This window comes from Neopsephotus bourkii, unplaced genomic scaffold (assembly GCF_033783945.1).
Source record: "Neopsephotus bourkii isolate Nb327-2 ecotype Australia unplaced genomic scaffold, CSIRO-AGI_Nbou_v1 NB_1637, whole genome shotgun sequence".
Lineage (NCBI taxonomy): Eukaryota > Metazoa > Chordata > Aves > Psittaciformes > Psittacidae > Neopsephotus > Neopsephotus bourkii.
Genome location: NW_026902112.1, coordinates 6,594,262 through 6,614,894, shown reverse-complemented (window position 1 = coordinate 6,614,894; position 20,633 = coordinate 6,594,262). Strand labels below are relative to the sequence as shown.

Sequence of the window (20,633 nt, the reverse complement as noted above, 5' to 3'; positions counted from 1 at the left end):
TTGAGTAGAAATATCCAATTTATTATAAAGTACGATCCAGATTTGGCCTTAAGACTTCCTATCCCATTTCAAATAAATCCTATAACTTCATTGGTAAACTGAGAAAAAATATAATCATTTAATCACAATCAGTATTTGAAAAGCTGCATCACTAAATGATGAATGCAAAGATGTAAACACCCGATACAATCAGGATAGATTTTATTAATTCTAATTACTGATAAAACACAGTCACAAAGTATTTTACACAAGCCTAGAGAGTAAGTGATTTAAAACTGTGTTTATTACTTGGTTTTGGCTAATCTGTAGAATGCCTCCTCAGGACAGGGTACCAGCTGCTTATTTGACTTCATTGCAGTGGGGGCAGGGGTGAGCAGTGAAGTTCCCAGACACAGCCTGCTGAAGTAATATAAAGAAATAGCAAATGTGACACTTTCCAAGTGAAGCCAAAGAAAGGGAAATGAACCTGTTGGCATAGACAATAGTCAATACCAAGTAGAAAAAGTCAGTAAAAAGATTCCAGAATCACTAGCTATAACCTTCACAGCATCCTTCAGACAGGGTGCAAGTGAAAGCAGCAGGAAATGGGACATGCTGAAAACCATGGAGAAACATTTAGGGGGAAGGAAAGAAATAGTACAGTTTTTAGAGCCAGCATAGATTTATTCTTGAAGAGTAATCAGAGCACCAGATCCACATAAAGTTTTTTTTCTGCACTTCAAAACCAGTTAATAGGGTTGAAGTGGTAATGGGTGGAAACTAATTTCTTCCGTATTAGGAGACTATTTAAATAGTTACTGTAAGAAGAGTAAATCTGTGATACATTGCTCTGTATTGGCCATTATGGTTAATTATTAACCATTATTAACTATTCATGGTTACTGCACCAGGCTGGAGGAGACTAGGAAGGTCCAGATATAGGAAACCCAGTAACAAGGCAGTTCAAGTACCACCACGCAGATTTGAGTCATAGCAGGGTATGATGCTAAGGCCAAAGTTTTAGAAACTGTAAATTATGATTTTATTAAGTTACCAGGGAGCTAAAGATGCTCAACTAGCATGAACAATGAACAGAAACTGACTCAAAATGTCAGGGAACCACTTGAACAGGCACCTTCACATACCTTCACAGAAACAGATCAGTTCTGGTATTGCTTAATTTGGAACAGGGCAGTTATATAAATGAAGTTTGAAAAGATTTAAAAGTAAAATGGATATACACAATATGGAAAGCCATTTACAGAAATATTATGAGAAGTCAGAGCAAATAAAGAGCAATACCAAGAAAACAAAAAGCTTGAGAAAGGGCAAAAGGACCTCAGAGTAAGGCCAGAACAGCAGGGTAACAAACGTATTAAAGGAGATACCACTTGAAAAGCTGAACCGATCTCTAAGCTCAAAGAACAAATGCTAATAAAACAAGTGTAAAATACTCAGAAAAGCAGGTCAGGGGTAATCTAAAGAATTTGTGAAAAACCTAAACCAAAAAAATATAAATATTTCAAACATTCTGGAATCAGGAAATCTGCCAGAGTGAGGCCGAATCACCAGTGAAAGAACAGCATGATATGCATATTTATATGCATACATTACAGTTTTTTATATGTAATCAAGACACACTGGCTAAGGTTCTCATGGTAGAACCTTTCCTGATGGGGAATGCATTGGATGGTGCTGCCAACCGTCTTTGACTAAAATGATAGGATAAAAGGATCTTCCAGTTCATTGTCCTCTACAAACTTGCCAACGGAACACTCAGCCGCATCTTCCAGATTACTAATGAAGTTAAACAGGACTGGACCCAGTATTGACCCCTGGAGTACACTGCTTGTCAGTGACCTGCAGCCAACTTTGTACCACTCAGCAGCACTCTCTGGACCTAGACATTTGGCCCAATTTCAATGCACTTAGCTCCTCATCCAGCCCACACATCAACAGCTTCTCTATGGATCTTATGGAGACAGCCTCCCTTGAAGGCACAGCAGGCAGTACTCACTACTCTCCCCTACCTACCACACCAGTCACTTCATTACAGAACGCTGATCAAGTATAACTACATCTTTGTGAATCCATAGTTATTCCTCCTGATAACCTTTATGTACCTGGAAATGGTGTCTAGGATTAGTTGCTCCATCACCTTCCCAGAGATCTTACAATACCAGGTTGGAAGGGACCTCAGGGATCATATGGCCCAACCTTTCTTGGTAAAAATCAAGGTGATGCTGAGCAGCCTGTACTCAACAGGTCCTCCTTGCCATTTCTGAAGGTAGGTGTGATATTTACTTTTCCTTGGATCCTGACCTGGCTTTGCCAAACTTTTCATGCTACACTATATTTTGCAGTACACTACCTACATGTTCTCAACAGTAAGTTATTAAAAAAGAAATCAGTTGATTCCATACATATGACAGGAGACTTATCTGGAAGTTGTGAACACTTGGCAGCACTGACCTACATAGCCTTCTGTTACTTTTGACATAGCAGACAGCATATTCTAACCTAAAACTTCTGTAAGTTTAATTTTTCCATAGCTGGCCTGACAGTCATTCAACCATTATGGTCCCACCCACGCATACACTGAAATATGAATAAGAAATAAATGGCAAAAATAAAAGACATACACTCTTGCAAGCATAAACCGGAATTCTGCTGTTTCTTCAATTAGGCTACTCCTACATGTTTCCTTTGAGAAATTACTTTTCCCTCCCCTCATCTTAGTGAAATCAAAATATCTGCTTTCAAACAATTCCTCATAATTTGGGGAGTCAACCCAACCAGCTCTCACTTATTGCACTTAAAGAGGGGGGGGTTATGTGTGCTTATAAGACGGATGATTTTAAACTGTATCTTAAAATCACAGAATTATAGAATAGTTAGGGTTGGAAAGGACCTTAAAATCATCAAGTTCCAACCCCCCTGCCATGGGCAAGGACACTAAACCATATCACCCGAGGCCTCGTCCACCCTGGCCTTGAACACTGCCAGGGATGGAGCATTCACAACCTCCCTGGGCAACCTATTCCAGTGCCTCACCACCTTAATAGGAAAGAATTTCCTCCTTATATCCAATCTAAACTTCTCCTGTTTAAGTTTTAACCCATTAACCCTTGTCCTACCATTACAGTCCCTAATGAAGAGTCCATCCCCAGCATCCCTATCGGCCCCCTTCAGACACTGGAAGGCTGCTATGAGGTCTCCACACAGCCTTCTCTTCTCCAGGCTGAACAGCCCCAACTTTCTCAGCCTATCTTCATATGGGAGGTGCTCCAGTCCCTTGATCATCCTTACAACCCTCCTCTGGACTTGTTCCAACAGTTCCATGTCCTTTTTATGTTGAGGACACCAGAACTGCACACAATACTCCAAGTAAGGTCTCACAAAAGCAGAGTAGAGGAGCAGCATCACCTCCTTCGACCTGCTGGTCACACTCCTTTTGATGCAGCCCAGGATACAGTTGGCTTTCTGGGCTGCAAGCACACACTGAAGCCGGCTCATGTTCATTTTCTCATTGACCAACACCCCCAAGTCCTTCTCCACAGGGCTGCTCTGAATCTCTTCTCTGTCTAGCCTGTAGCTGTGTCTGGGATTGTTCCAACCCAGGTGTAGGACCTTGCACTTGGCATGGTTAAACTTCATGAGGTTGGCATCAGCCCACCTCACAAGCGTGTCAAGGTCCCTCTGGATGGCATTCCTTCCCTCCAGCGTATCAACCGAAGCACACAGCTTGGTGTCATCGGCAAACTTGCTGAGGGTGCACTCAATCCCACTGTCCACGTCAGCGACACAGATGTTAAACAAGACAGGTCCCAACACCAACCCCTGAGGGACACCACTCATTACTGGTCTCCAGCCAGACATTGAGCCATTGACCACAACTCTTTATATGCGGCCATCCAGCCAGTTCTTTATGTAGTCAATGAACAAGGGAAACAGTTAAACTTGAAGAGCGTAGATTCAGACTTGATACAAGAAACTCTTCAATGAGACTGTGCTGTGGCGCTGGCCCAGCATGCCCAGAGAAACTGTGGCGGCCCCATCCCTGGCAGTGTTCAAGGCCAGGTTGAACAGGGCTTGGAGCAACCTGCTTTAGTGGAAGGTTGCCCTACCCATCACATGGGGTTGGAACTGGTTGAGCTTTAAGGTCCCTTCCAACAGAAACCATTCTATGATTCTAACTAACAATGACAAATTTGTTTCCCCTACCCCATGCCTTATTATCACCCTCTAAAATTTCACTTTTCCAATACATCTTAGTTTGAGTCAGAATTCAGTGATCTTTAAATCTTGTTTTTACTTATTCCTAAAATAGGAATGTGACATTTTAGAGAAGAAACTACTCAGGTGTACATTAACATGTATGTTAATGTATGTATATTTGCACACTTTAATCAGTAACTGGTATGATCCTTCATTTTATACAGTCACCTCCCAAATAAACATTTAACAGGTGATGAGAAAAGAACAGTCCTGGTTCTTTACCTAAAGGTAAAGCTGAAAACAGCAAATTCCATCTGCTCATCCCCCAAAATCTTTCTTGGCTCTAGACTCAAAAATTTTGTCAAGTCTGGAACAAGCCAGAAACATGAGAATAGGAAATTACCAAGGCAAAATCATTAGGAAATTACTTACCATGTACAGAAATACCCGTGCACAAGCTAAAATTGTGTATGCAAGCGCAACAAATGTATTGTTTTCTACAAAGTAAGATTTTTAGTACAGAGCTAAACATATGCAACAAGTCTTAAAAGAAGACTTCAAAAGATGCATTATCTCCAATGTCAACATGTCTAATAAGGAGTAAACAAAGGTGTAAAGTACTTTTAAGTGTAACTATTTAGGAATAAAGCCATAAACACTGGGAATTTAAACACTCAGATATTACATCCTCAACAGGATGTTTCATGTACGAAGACTGATATCTTGAAAATATTCTATAGATTATAAAGGGAGATTAGGATTGAGGTTCAACTTAATTTTACACATCTCAGGCTTTGCTTTAACCTCCACTGTATCTCTCAGGGATGCTTGGTATAAGACCCGTTTCATTTAACACTAAAACAAAGCCTTTAACAAAGCTCTCCTTCAATGAAAGTATTACTGAAATCAATTTCTGCTGAAAAAGAAACAGAGCATTACAACTGAGATATTTAACTCAATGGCTGTGGTATCCCAGCAGCAATAGCACTGAATTTCACTTGCAGAATACGCAAACAGGGGAAATTCAGTTTGAGGGGAAGTTGTCTTGGAGTTTAAGACAAGTCAAACCAAGAACTTTTCAGCTTTCTTTAGAATTTATTAGAAATGGAGACAACAAAACAGCTTTTAGCTGTCATCTCCAAATCAAATACTAGCATTTAAGTTTAACCTAAAGACACTTCAATAGCTGCAGGCCAACTACAAAGGATTCTGAGCTACATAACGGTATATGTCTTGCATAAAATGAAGCAAAACACCAAAAACCAGAGAATGGAGCTACCAATGTTAGAAATACAGTACTAAAAATTGATTATGGATGCACTAGCTTACAGTAGGTATCAAGTTCTGGCAATAAGATCAAAACAATGACTCCTGTATCGCAGAAACATTAACTTGACATGAAAAATAAAAAAATACACAACTGCAAGTATATCTGTACTGAGCATCTGTAGCAGATCTGTTACAGGTATCTATGGTGAAGTTAAAACACTGTTTTACTTCAGTTTAAGAACTGAAGTAAAATTAGCAAATAAAATCTAAAAAATGGAGATCTCCAATTGTAAGCACTTCTGTATGGCTGACTTCAGTGCTAAAGAAGTGACCTTCGCTATACATTTATCACTACTCTGAACAATATTAAAATCACAGAACAGATATTGCACAACATAAGAACAACAAACCTGGTGATTTAGACAAAATTATATTGTTACAGGACACAACTAGAAGTGTAAATTCTCTAAGATTCATTTTGCATTTCATTTGCAACTGTTACCAGGATACACTGAACTGTATAAATGGAGATCTGTATAAATGCATTAATTCCTCAGTACTACTTCTTCTAGCATCTAAGTTAATACACTCCAAACTATCATTCTTAAGTTCTAAAAGCTGAGTTGTAAGATTCAAGCTTGCATTAATAAGAACTATAACCACAACTAAAGGAAAGTTATTTACCATAGGAAACGGTTAAACTTGGCTGCTGCAGCCACAGTTTCTCTGTACTGTAACAGAAACAGTTAAAACACTTTACTTAAGTTTTGTTTTCACACTTCAGGACTCAAAGGAGCTGAAGCTGTCATCTCAGTATTGCAAAGAAGATAGGGGCTGCTAGGGTAAAAATAAAACATCTCCTGTGCCAAAGAAAAATAAAGCCAAAGCAATAGACTTGCCTATTCCTGCAAACACAAGCTGCTTTTTTGATGAAGTAATGCCACTCAGATGAGACTAAAACCATATTCTACCTCCAAAGCACTTCTGTAACATTTCATTATGACTGTGAAGCTTAAGACAGTAAGAATATGTATATTCTGTGTATCTGAGAAATTGCTCTGAAATTCCTATGTCACTCAAGGCAAGGCAAATTTATCAGTTTCCAAAGCTGTGAGCTCCAGAGGGCACACACACGGACCCTGCATGCACCTAAGGGGCAACTTTAAAATTCAAGGCAAGCAGTTTCTTACAGTAAGATTAAACATCTTGCCTGATGTACATTGTTTAACACAGGTATCATTTAAGTTTCATTTAAAAAATAAATCAGTACCATTGCTAGTTCAGTCTAAATTATTCTATCTTCAATGAATGAAGATTGGTCCTGTTGTACTCTGAGGGGTGAGGTGGGAGGGGGTATTGAAGGAAAAAGCTTAAATGTACATCCAAGTGAAATTCCACTACAGCTGAGATACTTACCTGGACAAAGCAGGAACTGGTACTCCTCTTGCTCGAAGTGATGCTTTTCCACGGACCACTGGAACTTCTGCATTTTCTGAGCCACCATTTAAATATGTTAATTCCTGAAGCTGTGCCTGTCTAATTTCATCATTGTAGTCCTAAAATAGGGGGGGAGTGGGGGAGGGGGCAGAAAGGAAAAAATATCAGGCATGTTCTTTTCCACTGTATTTTACCTCCATGTAGAATTACCAATTAAAATGTGAACGTTAAAATGCTGTAGATAGGGGTAACAAAGAATAAAGGTCCCATATTCTAAGTGGAGATAGGATCTACACTTAGAATCAAGAGTTAAACTATAAACAAGTGAACTCATTCAATAAGCACACGCACTATTATCTAATAAAAAGAGCTAAACCAATCAGCTCTAGAATATGCAGTGGTAAAGAGGCTGAGGACACATGGCTTGCTTCTTATTCTGCATAAACCCTCTCAAGATCTATAAAAAAGAAAGCTGAAGTGATTTACATGGAATTAATACAGTACTTCTCAAATGCGCAAGAGTTTCAGGGACCTTGAACCAACCTCCAAAACAAGCACTTCACAGGAATAATAGAGACATGCAATGAACTCTTGAACTACATGTTTTTCCATCATTTTTCTTACAGTTGAAGTGAGGCAAAGAATGCACCTATAAAGCTGAATCAAGAAGTATTCTATGCAACATGTATACATGGAAACAGAATCAAAATATTACTAGGTCCTCTAATAAGAATAAAGTGATACTTCTGACACAGCAGCTCTGATCTTCTGTAAATCCCCTCATTTCAAAGAAAGAAGATTTGTTAAAATACCACCCATTTTACAATTCAATTACAAAATAAAACATCTGCATCTCACAGGAAATCCGTGCTCATTATGTTTATGTACTAGACAGATACTAAATGATCATCAGGTAGCCTTGCAGACAACTGAATAACTGCATAGAAAGGAGATTAAAAACTTTTGTGAGTTCAGAGTTCTCAATTATCCTTGAAACTACACTTGTAAGAACAGAAAGAAGGAATTTTTCCATTCCATCACATTACTAAAGATAGTTACTACTATTAGGAAGAAATGTCACTATACAAGCACTTTGTCTGATCTACCTTGACTACGCTTTGGAATTTAACTCATAACTTCCCATCTGAGATCATCCTCTATTTCACAGCAGAAATCAACCAGCAAACAAGGTGAAGAAGAGTCTTCAAGACCAAATTAACTGGTTTAAACTCCATAATTGAAGCTTTTGAGAAAGAGATTGCATTACAGAACAGCTTAGACCCAATACACAACTGAGCCATCCTAGGGAGAATAGAAACAGGCAATTGAACACTATTCTGGCCAACAACATATATATAGGAACATGTAGTATAACAACATATAGCTTAATATATGCATTAATAATATACAGTACAAATACTTTATATTTGTAAATTGTTACTGGACCAGAACTGGCTACAAACAGAAATTTCTATGTAATATATGAAATAAAACTTCAGTCTTTAAACAAAATGCTAAGGAACTACCACAAACACACAGCTCCCAGTTCTGACATGGTATTTATCATATGTCCTTTATAACTTCTCCACAAGACATTCTCCTCAAAAGGGCTTCCGAAAAATATCTATATCATCTAATACTAATTTAATTTCTTCAAAGACATGCTTAGGTTACTACTGTGCATGTTGGATCCTTTTTTTCTCCCTGATGCTCTCATTTTCCTGTAGCAAACTATTAGACATACCAGCAATCTTAGGTCACAGACAAGGACTCCACTGTGCAAAGAACAGAAATATGGTCCTTATCACATGTGCCAGAGGCAGCAGGGGGATACAGAGTGAAGGAGCAGTATAAGGAAGCCACGATAAGCAGCAGTGTTAATTGAAGAATCCATTTCAGAGTCTAATGGATTAACAGATAGTCAATTTATGAATATCCACTGCTGGAAAGCAGCACACTTCAAGTCAAGACAAATTCAAGTCAAATTCCTCACCTAGAACAGAAGATGGACACAGAAACCCTTTAGACTATGCTCATCCCCTGTACAGTTTCAGCAGAGGTGACACAAATTTCAGTCAAAAATTGCTGCTGAATTCCAAGGGAACAGATGTACTTTCATTTTATGAGCACTGCCCATCCTGACTAGTCTTAGAGCAGAGAGGATGTTTCCTACTCTAACAATGACTACACCATGAAGACACATTCAACGTAGTTTCTCCCTATTCAGGATTGCTTACATGATCCAACTAAGCAACAGTTTCAGTTTTATTTGCAATTTTCACCCAGCCCTGATCAATACACTTAAGACCTTATTTTGATTTATCAAACTATTAGTAAAATGTTAATGTTCAGATAGACCCATGCAAGACCCTATGCAGTTCTGCAAAACCCCCAAGCAGATCCTTATGCTGGCAGTGTGCAATAGCTATCAGATTTCCAGCATCCTTTTTGCACACCCACCCACTCACCCCTTAGATTTATTTGCCAGCTTGCTTAAGGGAAACCATGAGTTTCCAAAGCCTGTCAAGCTCTTTCAAATGCCATTAAACACTTTCATCACCACAGCTTATAAACTGAGCAAGCAGGAGGCAAGGTAGACTGTGGGAAAAACTCTTAATTCTGCTCACACTGCAAACTGTCTGCTACAGATTCTCTCAATATTTCTATACCTGTCTTTAAAGCAAAGGAAAACAAGTAACTGGTACCCAACAGCAAAGCATAATTAATGCTGCAGCTGTCAGAAGAATGATTGTCACCACTCGAAAATTAAGCAGAAAGTCCTATTGGCCAAAACTGCAGTAATCATGGTACAATACAGGAGCCAGGGGGAGGTGATGGTCTTTTCATCCTAACTGGCAGAAGTTGGACCAGGCTTTGGGTGACATGGTTTAGTGCGAGGTGTCCCAGCCCATGGCGGGGGGGGTTGAACTTGATGATCTTAAGGTCCTTTCCAACCCTAACTATTCTATGATTCTATAAGTAATACTAAGATAATACCGGATTGTTGACCAGAAGCTCTGGCCAAACAAAAGGGACTGGCTAACTTAAGGAATAAATAAATTACACTTGAAATCTGAAGCCACAATTCTACCTGCAGAAGACAAGTGAGAGTCAAGGCAACATAAGCACAGCCAAAAACCCTCAAGTCAAGGTTCTCTGTCTTGATTTGAGTTATACCAATAGCTTAAAGGAAAGTACACTACTGCAGCCGACTGAGGCTGAACTTAAAGGTGCACATTATGGATCTATGAAGACAGAAGAAGAGACTAAGGCATTTTTGGTATAGTCAGCAACTATAAGAATATTTTGTACCCTACCTTCTAGGACCAACTGTTATTTAATATTCAGGCCTGCTCTGCAAACTGCACCATGACCATTTTCATAAATCATCTTAAGCATCAAAGGTTGTTGCAAGGCATGGTTAGTTTACATTGTAAGGAGAACATAAATAACGACCATAATCTTGCATAGTGATAGCAGGATTTTTTTCTTAAAATAGTGATAATTATAAGAAAGTCACAACCGACCTTATAGAAAGTTAACCTACCAGTAGTTCTATGGGAGGTAGGGGCAGAAGAGATTAAGGCATTGAGAACAAATCTCACAAAATTACATTTGAGAAGCCACAGGAAAATTAAGACAGCATTGGCTTGATCCCGTAGCTCAGAAATAATTATGTAGTGTCAGTTCTGCTCAGTACAAAATGCAGTGATCAAAAACTTAGATGAAAAGTGCACAACCAATGAATGGAGTTGCTCATTATAAGTCTGTCTGTAATTCTAGTGATTTAGCAGCAGAGTCATGGCTAGGTTTTGATATACTTCATTTATTATGGCATTAGGTGAATCAAGCTGAATGAAGAAAAATAAGACCTCTGATGAAGGGGCAGTGGGATCAGATTTATCCTTGCTTCCAGTGCTTGCAAAAAGCATTTATTAAAAATGAGCATATTTCCATCTCAAAAGAGAGCAACTGTTTGCTCACCAGAATACTGAAGTTAATTCTCCCTTATCTCTTCACACACTCAAGTTATAAGTCATGTAAATACAGTAACCTTTGACATTATGACAGCCCAGCATTCCTACAAATATCCTCTGGAGTATCCCAGCATTCCTACAAATATGCTCCAGAGTATCACCAACCTAATCAGTTAGGATGTGCAGCAGTAGTATATTTACCTCTTCATATGCATTTGGAACCTGCAAAGTTATAATGTGGTGCTTGCTTCTTTATAACACAGTGTGTTATTTCACATCATCATGTATTCCTAAATGAACCTCCTAGTGATCATTACTTATCAGGCTTTGGCTCCTGTCAGGGGGTAGTGTTGGAGCATATGAAATCTCTTTCAGACAAAAACAGATCAGAATAAACACTAAGGAGCACACAATCAATTTTAGACACTTGGGGACTTAATTTCATGGATCTAGACTAGGTTTAGAATAAACTAAAATCCTCAAAATGCATACAGCAGCACTGCCACATCATCTGTACCAACTGGTTCACCCTGGAGTACAGCCAACAGCTCTACCCACAACAAACTATAGCAGCGTACAACAGACATCCCTGACTGGTCCTGAATACAGCCACACTGACTATACTCTCAAACACTTGTGATGCTGTCAGACATACACCTTCACAAAGTCTTCTCAGCTTGGTCTCCCACATTTCCACTATCTGACATGAATCAAAACTAGCACTTGGATAACCTTTCCAGCAGTAAAGATAAACAGAAGTCAGTGTACCTTGAGAATGCTTCCTTTTTCCATTCATTTCATATCCAATAAAAATAGTAGAATATCCACTAAAAACTTAATACAGATAGGAACTTCACACACAGTAACACCTTCTCAAATGCCCCGTCATGAGTTTACTATCACAAAACAATCAAGTCTCATCCTTAACATGAGAAGCAAATAAGAATCTTCTCTAGAAAGACAGTGGAAACCCTGCAGCACCATTGTCTATACATATTCCAAACCCGGAGTACAGGCTTATGCTGGAAATCACATCTCATTTTATATATCCATACACTGCAAGTTGAAGTATACATAAAACAAGTATAACCCATGTGGCACTAGCTACATGATAAAATTGTATTGATTCTCAGCACTGAATGCTAAGCCAGGACTATGGGTAGAAGAAATACTACAACATCAAATTTATTCTTAGTGAAACAGAACCCTATGCTGATGCTTCAGATTTAGCAAAACACACAAAAGCTCTACCTTAAGCAAAGTTTTTTCCATACTTAACAGATGTTCATTATTTGTACAGTTATCATAAGCATGTGGACAGTTATCCATTCACCCAATCACTGCCTATATCAAAATGAGAAGTATTTGTAAGCATCACTTCTTTCACAGGTGAAGGAAATTATGTAATATGACCTGACCAATATTGTTCACTAAGTCAGTTTTAGAGACATTTTCTCACTCAAGACTATCAGAATTCCCATGAAAAAGTTACAATACTAACAGGGATGAGGAACTTCTTGATTTCTTCCAACGCATGCCCCATTCTGGCATATGCTTCTGCAGGTGGAGCAAATACTTCAATTAAAACATGCAGGTCATCATTTAGGTGGAAGTACTTTGCCTCTCCACTTTTTCTCAATTCTTCCTCCTAGGAGATAAGAAAGATGTTGGGGTTTTTACACCTTCTTTAAGCATATTATAGTCTAAGTATTAAAGTTGCTTCAAAGGCATTTGCACATACTGTTTACTCATGTTCTGATGTCAACTAAAAAGGATAAAATCATATTTCTGATACACTTAAAACCAATCTTGTTGCCAAAATATCAGAATAGTATCAGCTTGCTTATCAACCATAAGCGATAATAACCAACACAAAATAGGACCCATTGACTTCTGCTGACATACAGAAACTGCAGCACAAGGGAGAACGTGCATCCATTTCATCTAGAAGACACAGAAATAAGTGAACTTGAAGCCTCTTCTCAAAATTCAAGTCTTCAGAAACAGGTCTGATCTAATATTCCACAAGAACAAGATTCTTTTACTGATATTATTTCAACCACAGTATTATTGCACTACTCCCAGCTCTTATTTTCTGTTCTCACTGGTATTTCTACCCCATGAGTACATCCTTCACAGAACTGTGCTACTTGAAGCTAACAGCATTATGAGAAGGAAATAGGATATTAAAGAGTTCACTAGCTATTTCAGAAGAGTTTATTTCTTTTGTTCTGCTTCACCCAACATACTTCAATACAACTGAAAAACTATTTCCAGGTAGTGGAGCTGAGCTCACTTTCCAAATACTTGCATTCACATGCAAACAGTTCACAGACTTAACAGCCATATGTCACTCTCAGATAGGCTGCTTCTCATCCCCAGTCTGAAAGGTGCTTTCCAAGAAGCTAAGCCATCATTTAAAGTAATTTCATTGCATTACCAAATAACAGAACTACTAAGAATTTGATATAATGCTGTCTTAAAAACAAAGTCCTAAGAAATCTCTCCCATGGCTTAACGTATATGGGATGCACTAGTAAGTATTTATAGATTTGTAAACTTACTGGTTCAAAGACAGTGGAAATCTCCCATGCACAACCCTTAATTATGGGTTAAGGTGTGCAAGTGACAAACCATTTCTGCTTCTCATAAATACCATTCATGTCATCATACTTCATGTTTGACTATGGGGATGTCTTAAGCATCACGGAATATAGTTAGCTGTTAGAGCATCCACAACAGGAATATGAAAAGGTCAGTCAGCAAGATTAGACTTCGCCATCAGAACTGTTTTCTTGTCAGTACAAACAACAAATAACAGAACAAGAAACAGCAGTAAACTAATAAAAAGTACACATTCTAATTATTTAGTTTTAATTGGCACAGTTTCTCACTTAAATATATACTTAAAGCACAGTTATTGAAGATACATAAACCAACATCTAGCACCAGAAGCTATATGCTTTCATTAGTGAAGTTCTCCATATACTTTGTGGTTTGGTATATATGCTATCAACCATTCCCTACCCTTAGAAGAATCACTGTACAGCTGGATGTGCAGAGAATTGAGAATTCAGAAAATTTCTGTGGTTACCACTCAGCTTGCCAGCTAACAGCAACACGCAACAAAAAAAAAGTCACCATTTCATGTGCAGTGCTTGGTGGAAAAGGATTTCAATCAGCAATTTTTACAGAAAGGAATTTCAGTGCAGGTTGTTCTAAAAATCATTCCTATGAAAGCTTTTAAGGTAACTGTCTTTTTTCTCCTGCTTCACTTGCAAAGTTCACTTTGATTCCCCCACCAATTCTGTAACATGGCTTGGCAACCCACTACTCTCCACAGCAAATCACCACACAAAAGAGAATGAGCTCACCCACTGGCCTACATCTCCCAGCCTTGGGCATAAATTTAGTATTTCAGGATCTTTTTATTCCCCACAATGACCAACAGAAAAGCCACAGCTTATTCCCATTCCAGCTTCCTTCACTGACACTATTTTTAGCTCACACAAAATACTCTGCCTTCCATTATTTGACAGTACATACACCAGCTAGGCTGGGCCAAATGCATGTGGATGCTGCTTGGCTGGCTAAAACACACTACTTTGGGGTTTTTTTTCCCCCTCACTGCAGTGGAGATTTGAGGCTGCTGAAAGAATGAAAGAAAACCAGATGTGGAACAAGGGAGCTAAAGGACAGCAAGGTCATCACTTTTAAGACAATCTGTCCTTTAAATCTTCATTTTCTCATGTACAGTTTAGCACACTGAATGGTCATGGTTTGGGCAATCTGGTTTAACTTCATGTTTTCAACAGACATCCCTGCAGTACTGGATACCAGAAGCCTTATGAGAAAGCTTACCCTGTTTGCTTTGTACCTTGGTCCTGTATTTCATCCCTTCGTGGTCCAGAACAAAGCAGAGTACTAGCACAGCTTATGATGCATAGTAGCACAAGGCATCTGGCAATATGCCTAAAGACAGTAAATATACTTCACCTTGCAGTAGTTTATTGCTCCTATACAGCCTTTTGCTTTTCATCCTACTTGTCAAGCTAACAAGCAGCAGCTACCAATCCCTGAAGTCTACTGCTTTAAATCAGAAACTGAGCAGAAGTATTTATCAGAACCTGCTCATATTACCACCCATTTTCATCTTTACTACATCACCAAAGAGCTGTGAAGTTTCTTCTGGTTGTATTTTACCTCCTTCCATCAGCTCTTCTCCTTTGCCTAGAAATGTTATTACATGTTAAGTTTAAATGTTATGTGAACATGCTTGGAGGAATTTAGAAGTGGGGTTCCTTCTAAAGTGGTAATTATTTGGGCATTACTCATTATAAGCTATACAAGACTAATCTGGAACAAGCCACTGGTAATGCCCCACTTAAATGCCCAAGGACTGTATTTTGGGATCCTACATACAACTCATGGTGGCTTCAAAATACCCACTGAGAACAGACTCAAGAGAAAGCAGCATCCATCTGAATCTAACCAACATGAGGGTATGGCTTTTTCTTTGCTCCCATTTTTGGCAAGATGCTTGTTCACCTCTCCAGAAGTTTCAGGTCAGCTACAAAATTCAGGTACCAAACACTAACATATTCAGGTCTTACCTTTGTCTTGTCCCTCATAGAACCTTTTCCCAAAATAGACATTTTTGTCAGTGTTTCTTCCTGTAAACGCTTTAGAGAATTGCCACGTGGACCCAAAAGCTTCCCCACAAAGTTGAACTGTAAGAAAACAAAGCACCATTAAGCTCATTGGATTTTTAAGTCTAAATGAATAAGCATAATGGAATATTTTGCTGAAATAACTTTAGGTGCAAAAAAGTATTAGATCATAAATTACAGTCATTAGCTACAACTCTGTAGGACATTTAACAGCATGAAAGTGACTCCACCAGGTGTCAAGAGAAATACAGAAGTACCTGAATTCAAAGAAATCAGGTACTTGAAAAGAGAGCTTTGTGTTTACCCCACTCAAGACTGAGAACAGATGTGCTCAAACTGCAATTCAGTTTTTCAACAATTGTTACCAGGTACATAACCATAAAAACAAAGCTGGCAGCAATCTTGCAGATACAATAACAAAGATCTCAAGAAGAAGAATACTTTGATTGCCTTATCCTCCCTTGAAGATTTGTTAAGTAATCCATATAGCATACCCTGCTCTAAAACGCCAGAACAATCAAGGAGCTAAATCCACAGAACATAAGCATATAAATCCAGTCCAAACTCAAATCAACACTTACCTTCTCAACTGCTATTCAACTCCCATTATAACTAAATTTTACCAAAGCCAGTTGGGATTCTTAACCATGGCATTACACCCCTAAGATAACTAGGGAGAAGGAAGTGGTGAGCCTCAAAAACCAAGAAAGACAAAGAAAACAAGGAAAACATAAGTCTTGCCATTAATAGAAAGTACCAAAACATATAGCTGGTGCCCTTTCAGCCCAGAAGATCCTTCAAAAGGAAAGCTGGCTAAAGGAAACAGGTATCAAATCCACTTTTTTGAAAACAAAGGGAGAATTTGTCTATTGCCATTTCAGGGATGCAAAACTGGACTTAGGAAAACCAGGAGATGTGAAAGCTCTCATGAGCACTGCTCTATACAGCATGCATTCCCAGTCACACATGGCGGGGGGGGGGGAGCTGTGTACAGTCAGCAGTCTCCTTTTATATATCACCACAGTGTATTCTGGAATGCACATGAAATATGAAGGATGGTGACACAAAACTTGAGGACTCTATTAAACTATGCAAAGAACTAAAAACATCTGTGTGGTACGTTGTTGACGGTTGGGCTTAAACCAGAACAATCTGTGACCCTCTAGGGGATCCACGCTGGAGCAGTTCCAACTGTATCCTGCAGGAGGAATCCCAGGCTGAAGTAGAAGACCATGAAGAAGATGGAACAACAGAGTTGTTGAGCCAGCAACCCCCCATTCCCTATCCCCCTGTGCCACTTGGGGGACTTAGATAGAAGAATCAGAGTGAAGTTGAGCCTCTGAAAGACTGGGGGGGGGGGGGGTATAGGGAAGTTATTTTTAGTTTCATTTTATTTCACTCTATCCTTCTGTTACAATTAATTAGCAATAAATTAATCAAGTCAAGTCTGTTTTGCCTGTGACTAATCGGTTAGTGATCTCCCTCTCCTTATTTCAACCCACAAGCTTTTCATCTTTCTCCCCATCACCCTGCTGAGGAAGAGAAGTGATAGAACAGCTTGGTAGGCACCTGGCAGTCAGCAAAGAGCAACCCACCACAACTCCTGTCCAAATAATAAGGCAATTGAGATTATTTATCAACAAAGTACTGTCCAGGAATATTTATTACCCCCAATGAAACTGTAAAGCCAGAATATTTATACTATTGGAACCTAAAGTGACACAATCACGTTAAAAAGATAGTTAAGGCACAAGTAAAACAGTGATGCTAAAGAACAGACTTAAGCTACTTGTTTGTGGCCTCACATTTATGAAACAGTTTGTAAGTTTTGACTGTTGCGCTACTACTGTGTCACCGAAGGGTCTACATGGGCTTCTCCTACAAGGATCTCCCTATTCCCCTGAAGGAAATTCAAAACACTCAGCACTGGGATAGTGCAGCTCAAAATCCTTTGCTGCAACATAGGAAGTGCTGATGGAAAAAATGCCCAGCTACAGTGCCCTACAACACACAGTCTACAGCTCCAGTTCATCTAAGTCAGCTTTAGACAGAAAAAAAATACAAGCATTAAAAGCCTGCCAAGTATGAAAACATGACATTTACCTCCCTCAGTACCTCCAAAGTTCAATCACCAATGTATATGAGAGTTAGAACCAAGAAACCATTGACCAAATTATCCATCACTAGTCATAGTATCATAGAAGAATCACAGAATAGTTAGGGTTGGAAAGGACCTTAAGATCAAGTTCCAACCCCCCTGCCAGGGGCAGGGACACCTCACACTAAACCATGGCACCCAAGGCTCTGTCCAGTCTGGCCTCGAGCACTGCCAGGGATGGAGCATTCACTTCCTTGGGCAACCCATTCCAGTGCCTCAGCACCCTCACAGTAAAGAACTCCCTCCTTATATCTAACCTGAACTTCAACCATTTCAGTTTTAACCCGTTACCCCTTGTCCTATCACTATAGTCCCTAATGAAGAGTCCCTCCCCAGCATCTCTATAGGCCCCTTTCAGATACTGGGAGGCTGCTCTGAGGTCTCCACTCAGCCTTCTATCAAACTGATATCTCTCCAGTTTAGAGACAAGGATGTCATGTGGGACAGTGTCAAATGCTTTGCACAAGTCCAGGTAGATGACATCAACTGCTCTACCCCTGTCCATCAGTTCAATAGCCCAATCATAGAAGGCCACCAAATTGGTCAGGCAGAATTTCTTCCCCTTAATGAAGCCATGCTGGCTGTCACCAACCACCCCATTGTTTTTCATGTGTCTTAGCATGCCTTCCAGAAGTCCACAGAAGCCACTAAATTTAAGGTCTTGGTTTTCTGAAGTTAACAGGCAAATTATCATGAAATCTGTAGGTAATTCTAAGTTTGTTTTATTGGGTACATTTTTTTTCCTTATAGGTCCTAACATACAGCCAAGGAACATACTCATCAGAACCAGGCTGCCCAGCAAAATGGTAGAAACATCCCTCGCTGAGAATATTCACTCTGAGGCATTGATAGGGCATTGTGTAACCTAATTTACAACCATAATCTCAAGAGAAGGTTGGAACAGATATTCCCTAGAGGTCCCTTACACCCTGGACTTGTGATTTTATTATTTCTGGAGGTACGACTGCAAGGAAAGCAAACAAATTGAAACAATACATAACAAGACTGAGCTTCTAAAAGTCAGTAACTCCTTGTCAACAGTTTCCTTAAAGGATCATAACTATGAACTCCTTTTATAAGTAAAGCTCAAATGAAAGCTTTCATATAGTCGAATACCACGTCAATTTTTCATGCATTATTCAAGATTACTAATGTTTACTTTAAAATAGCCTGCATATGTTTAAAATGAGAGATTTTTCCATTTACAGTGAAGTATACTGAAATTGTTTCAGAATGTTGAATACCTGCAGTCTGATAGTCTAAATTTCCAGCAATAATCTTAAAAGAAAGGTGAAATTGTCATTCACATTTTGACTGTAATTTAATAGAAGGCAAGCATATATTTAACTACACAATGCATAGCTTTGAACATCACTTCCTAACTGGAACAAAAACTACCTGACAATTAAAATGACAAATGGAAGGGCATACCTGCAATGAAAGTGAAATCCACTCTGAATGTAATCAAAGTTACTAAAAGGCTTCAGTGCTCAAAAGATAGCTTGGGTGTTCCAAAGCACATTTGTTTACTCCAGCTCTAGTATTTTAATTAAAGCCAAATGTTTAGTGTGTTGTGCATATCTAAAACACGACCTACAAAACTAATAGCACCAAGAGCTGTCTTCTCAAAACCAAAATATTTAGCATTGAAGCTGGATGTTGTGGTAGCTATACAAGCATACAAGTAGATACACATGCCACACAGATGATGTGTTCTAGACAACATTTAATCAACATGATTAGCTGTATCCTGAGATCCAATGAACTGTGCACTGAGGCTCCAAATATTAGACCTGATAGATCCGAAGTCTGAGAAACCTGGTTTTCAGTTGCAAGTCGAATTCTGCTGATTTGAAAACACAGTAACTCCAGGTGTAGCTTAAGAATGCAATGAGCTTAGGGGTTACTACTGAGCAGCTTACAGTGCAGTTCCAAAGCCTTTTTGCTCCAACATAAGAAAGCCAGAAAGCTCTGGGACATTTCAGTTGATTATTCCATAGATGAAGCTCGTTTATGATACTGAATGAATCATTTCTGTAGAAATCATTTACTTTTAACAGGTACTGGTTTAAGTCAGACTATTGGGTTTTCTCCCTTATACGTAAAACTGGAAACATCTGATCAAAAGGTTAATTTTGAAATATTTCATAGAGATACACTCAAAAGAGATCAGCCACTAAGTTACTGTCATTACTGATACATTTTACCCTGACAATCAAGGGGTAGGAGCCATCCCTAAAGGTATAAAGTCACCATAAAGACAAGTTTTCATTACAAAAATCAACAAATCCAGCCTATCTGCTGGTGAAACAAGCAAATAAGCCTGGCAGACCCAAATTAGCTCTTAATAACAGATTGCTCATATACACATTCCATGGGTTCCATTTAGAGTTTGTTTGCCAAAAAACCTTCCATTTGTCATGATTTATGGTTTATATTTTAATTGTCAGGTAGTTTTTGTTCCAGTTCAGAAGTTACGTTCAAAACTACGCACTGTATAGGTAAACATATGCTTGCCTTCTCCTAAATTACAGTCAAAGCATGAATAAAATTTCACCTTTCTTTTCTGCTGGAAACTTAAGAGTTTATTTGCCCAAAAGCACAACAATAACAAAAAAAAAATTCTGGTACACTATTTAACTCAAACTTGTAAATTGTCTGAATTAGATGCACTGGATCCTACTAACACTATGGCATCTAAGCAGTTCTGTACAAGTCTGATCAGTCACATTCATTAGGTCTGGCTCAGAATCAGATATGCCAGAACCCCCATTTGCACTCACCCTTCTCCCTAGCACAGCATGATCATATCCAAACTGCTGTAAATACTTAAACCTGTCCTCAAGTTCACCAGCATCACCTCAGTTTTATAACAGCATCAAAGCAGTCACACTGCTTTCCAGCACAAACTAGTCTGGAAGGTAC

At 38.9% G+C, this 20,633-nt stretch overlaps 1 protein-coding gene across 4 annotated transcripts in view; it reads right to left on the bottom strand.

Annotated features, from left to right (window-relative positions):
* Positions 1–20,633, bottom strand: part of KHDRBS3 (KH RNA binding domain containing, signal transduction associated 3) — an 89,451-nt gene that overhangs the window by 35,952 nt on the left and 32,866 nt on the right. For 2 of the 4 annotated variants that reach the window (XM_061374142.1, XM_061374143.1), the window contains exons 3-6: positions 15,494–15,610; positions 12,382–12,528; positions 6,883–7,022; positions 289–399 (exon numbers count right to left, since the gene is read on the bottom strand). In XM_061374142.1, the coding sequence (XP_061230126.1) occupies positions 289–399; positions 6,883–7,022; positions 12,382–12,528; positions 15,494–15,610 (515 nt within the window). The remainder of the gene's footprint in view (positions 1–288; positions 400–6,882; positions 7,023–12,381; positions 12,529–15,493; positions 15,611–20,633) is intronic. The other 2 variants (XM_061374144.1, XM_061374146.1) reach the window with 2 other exon arrangements.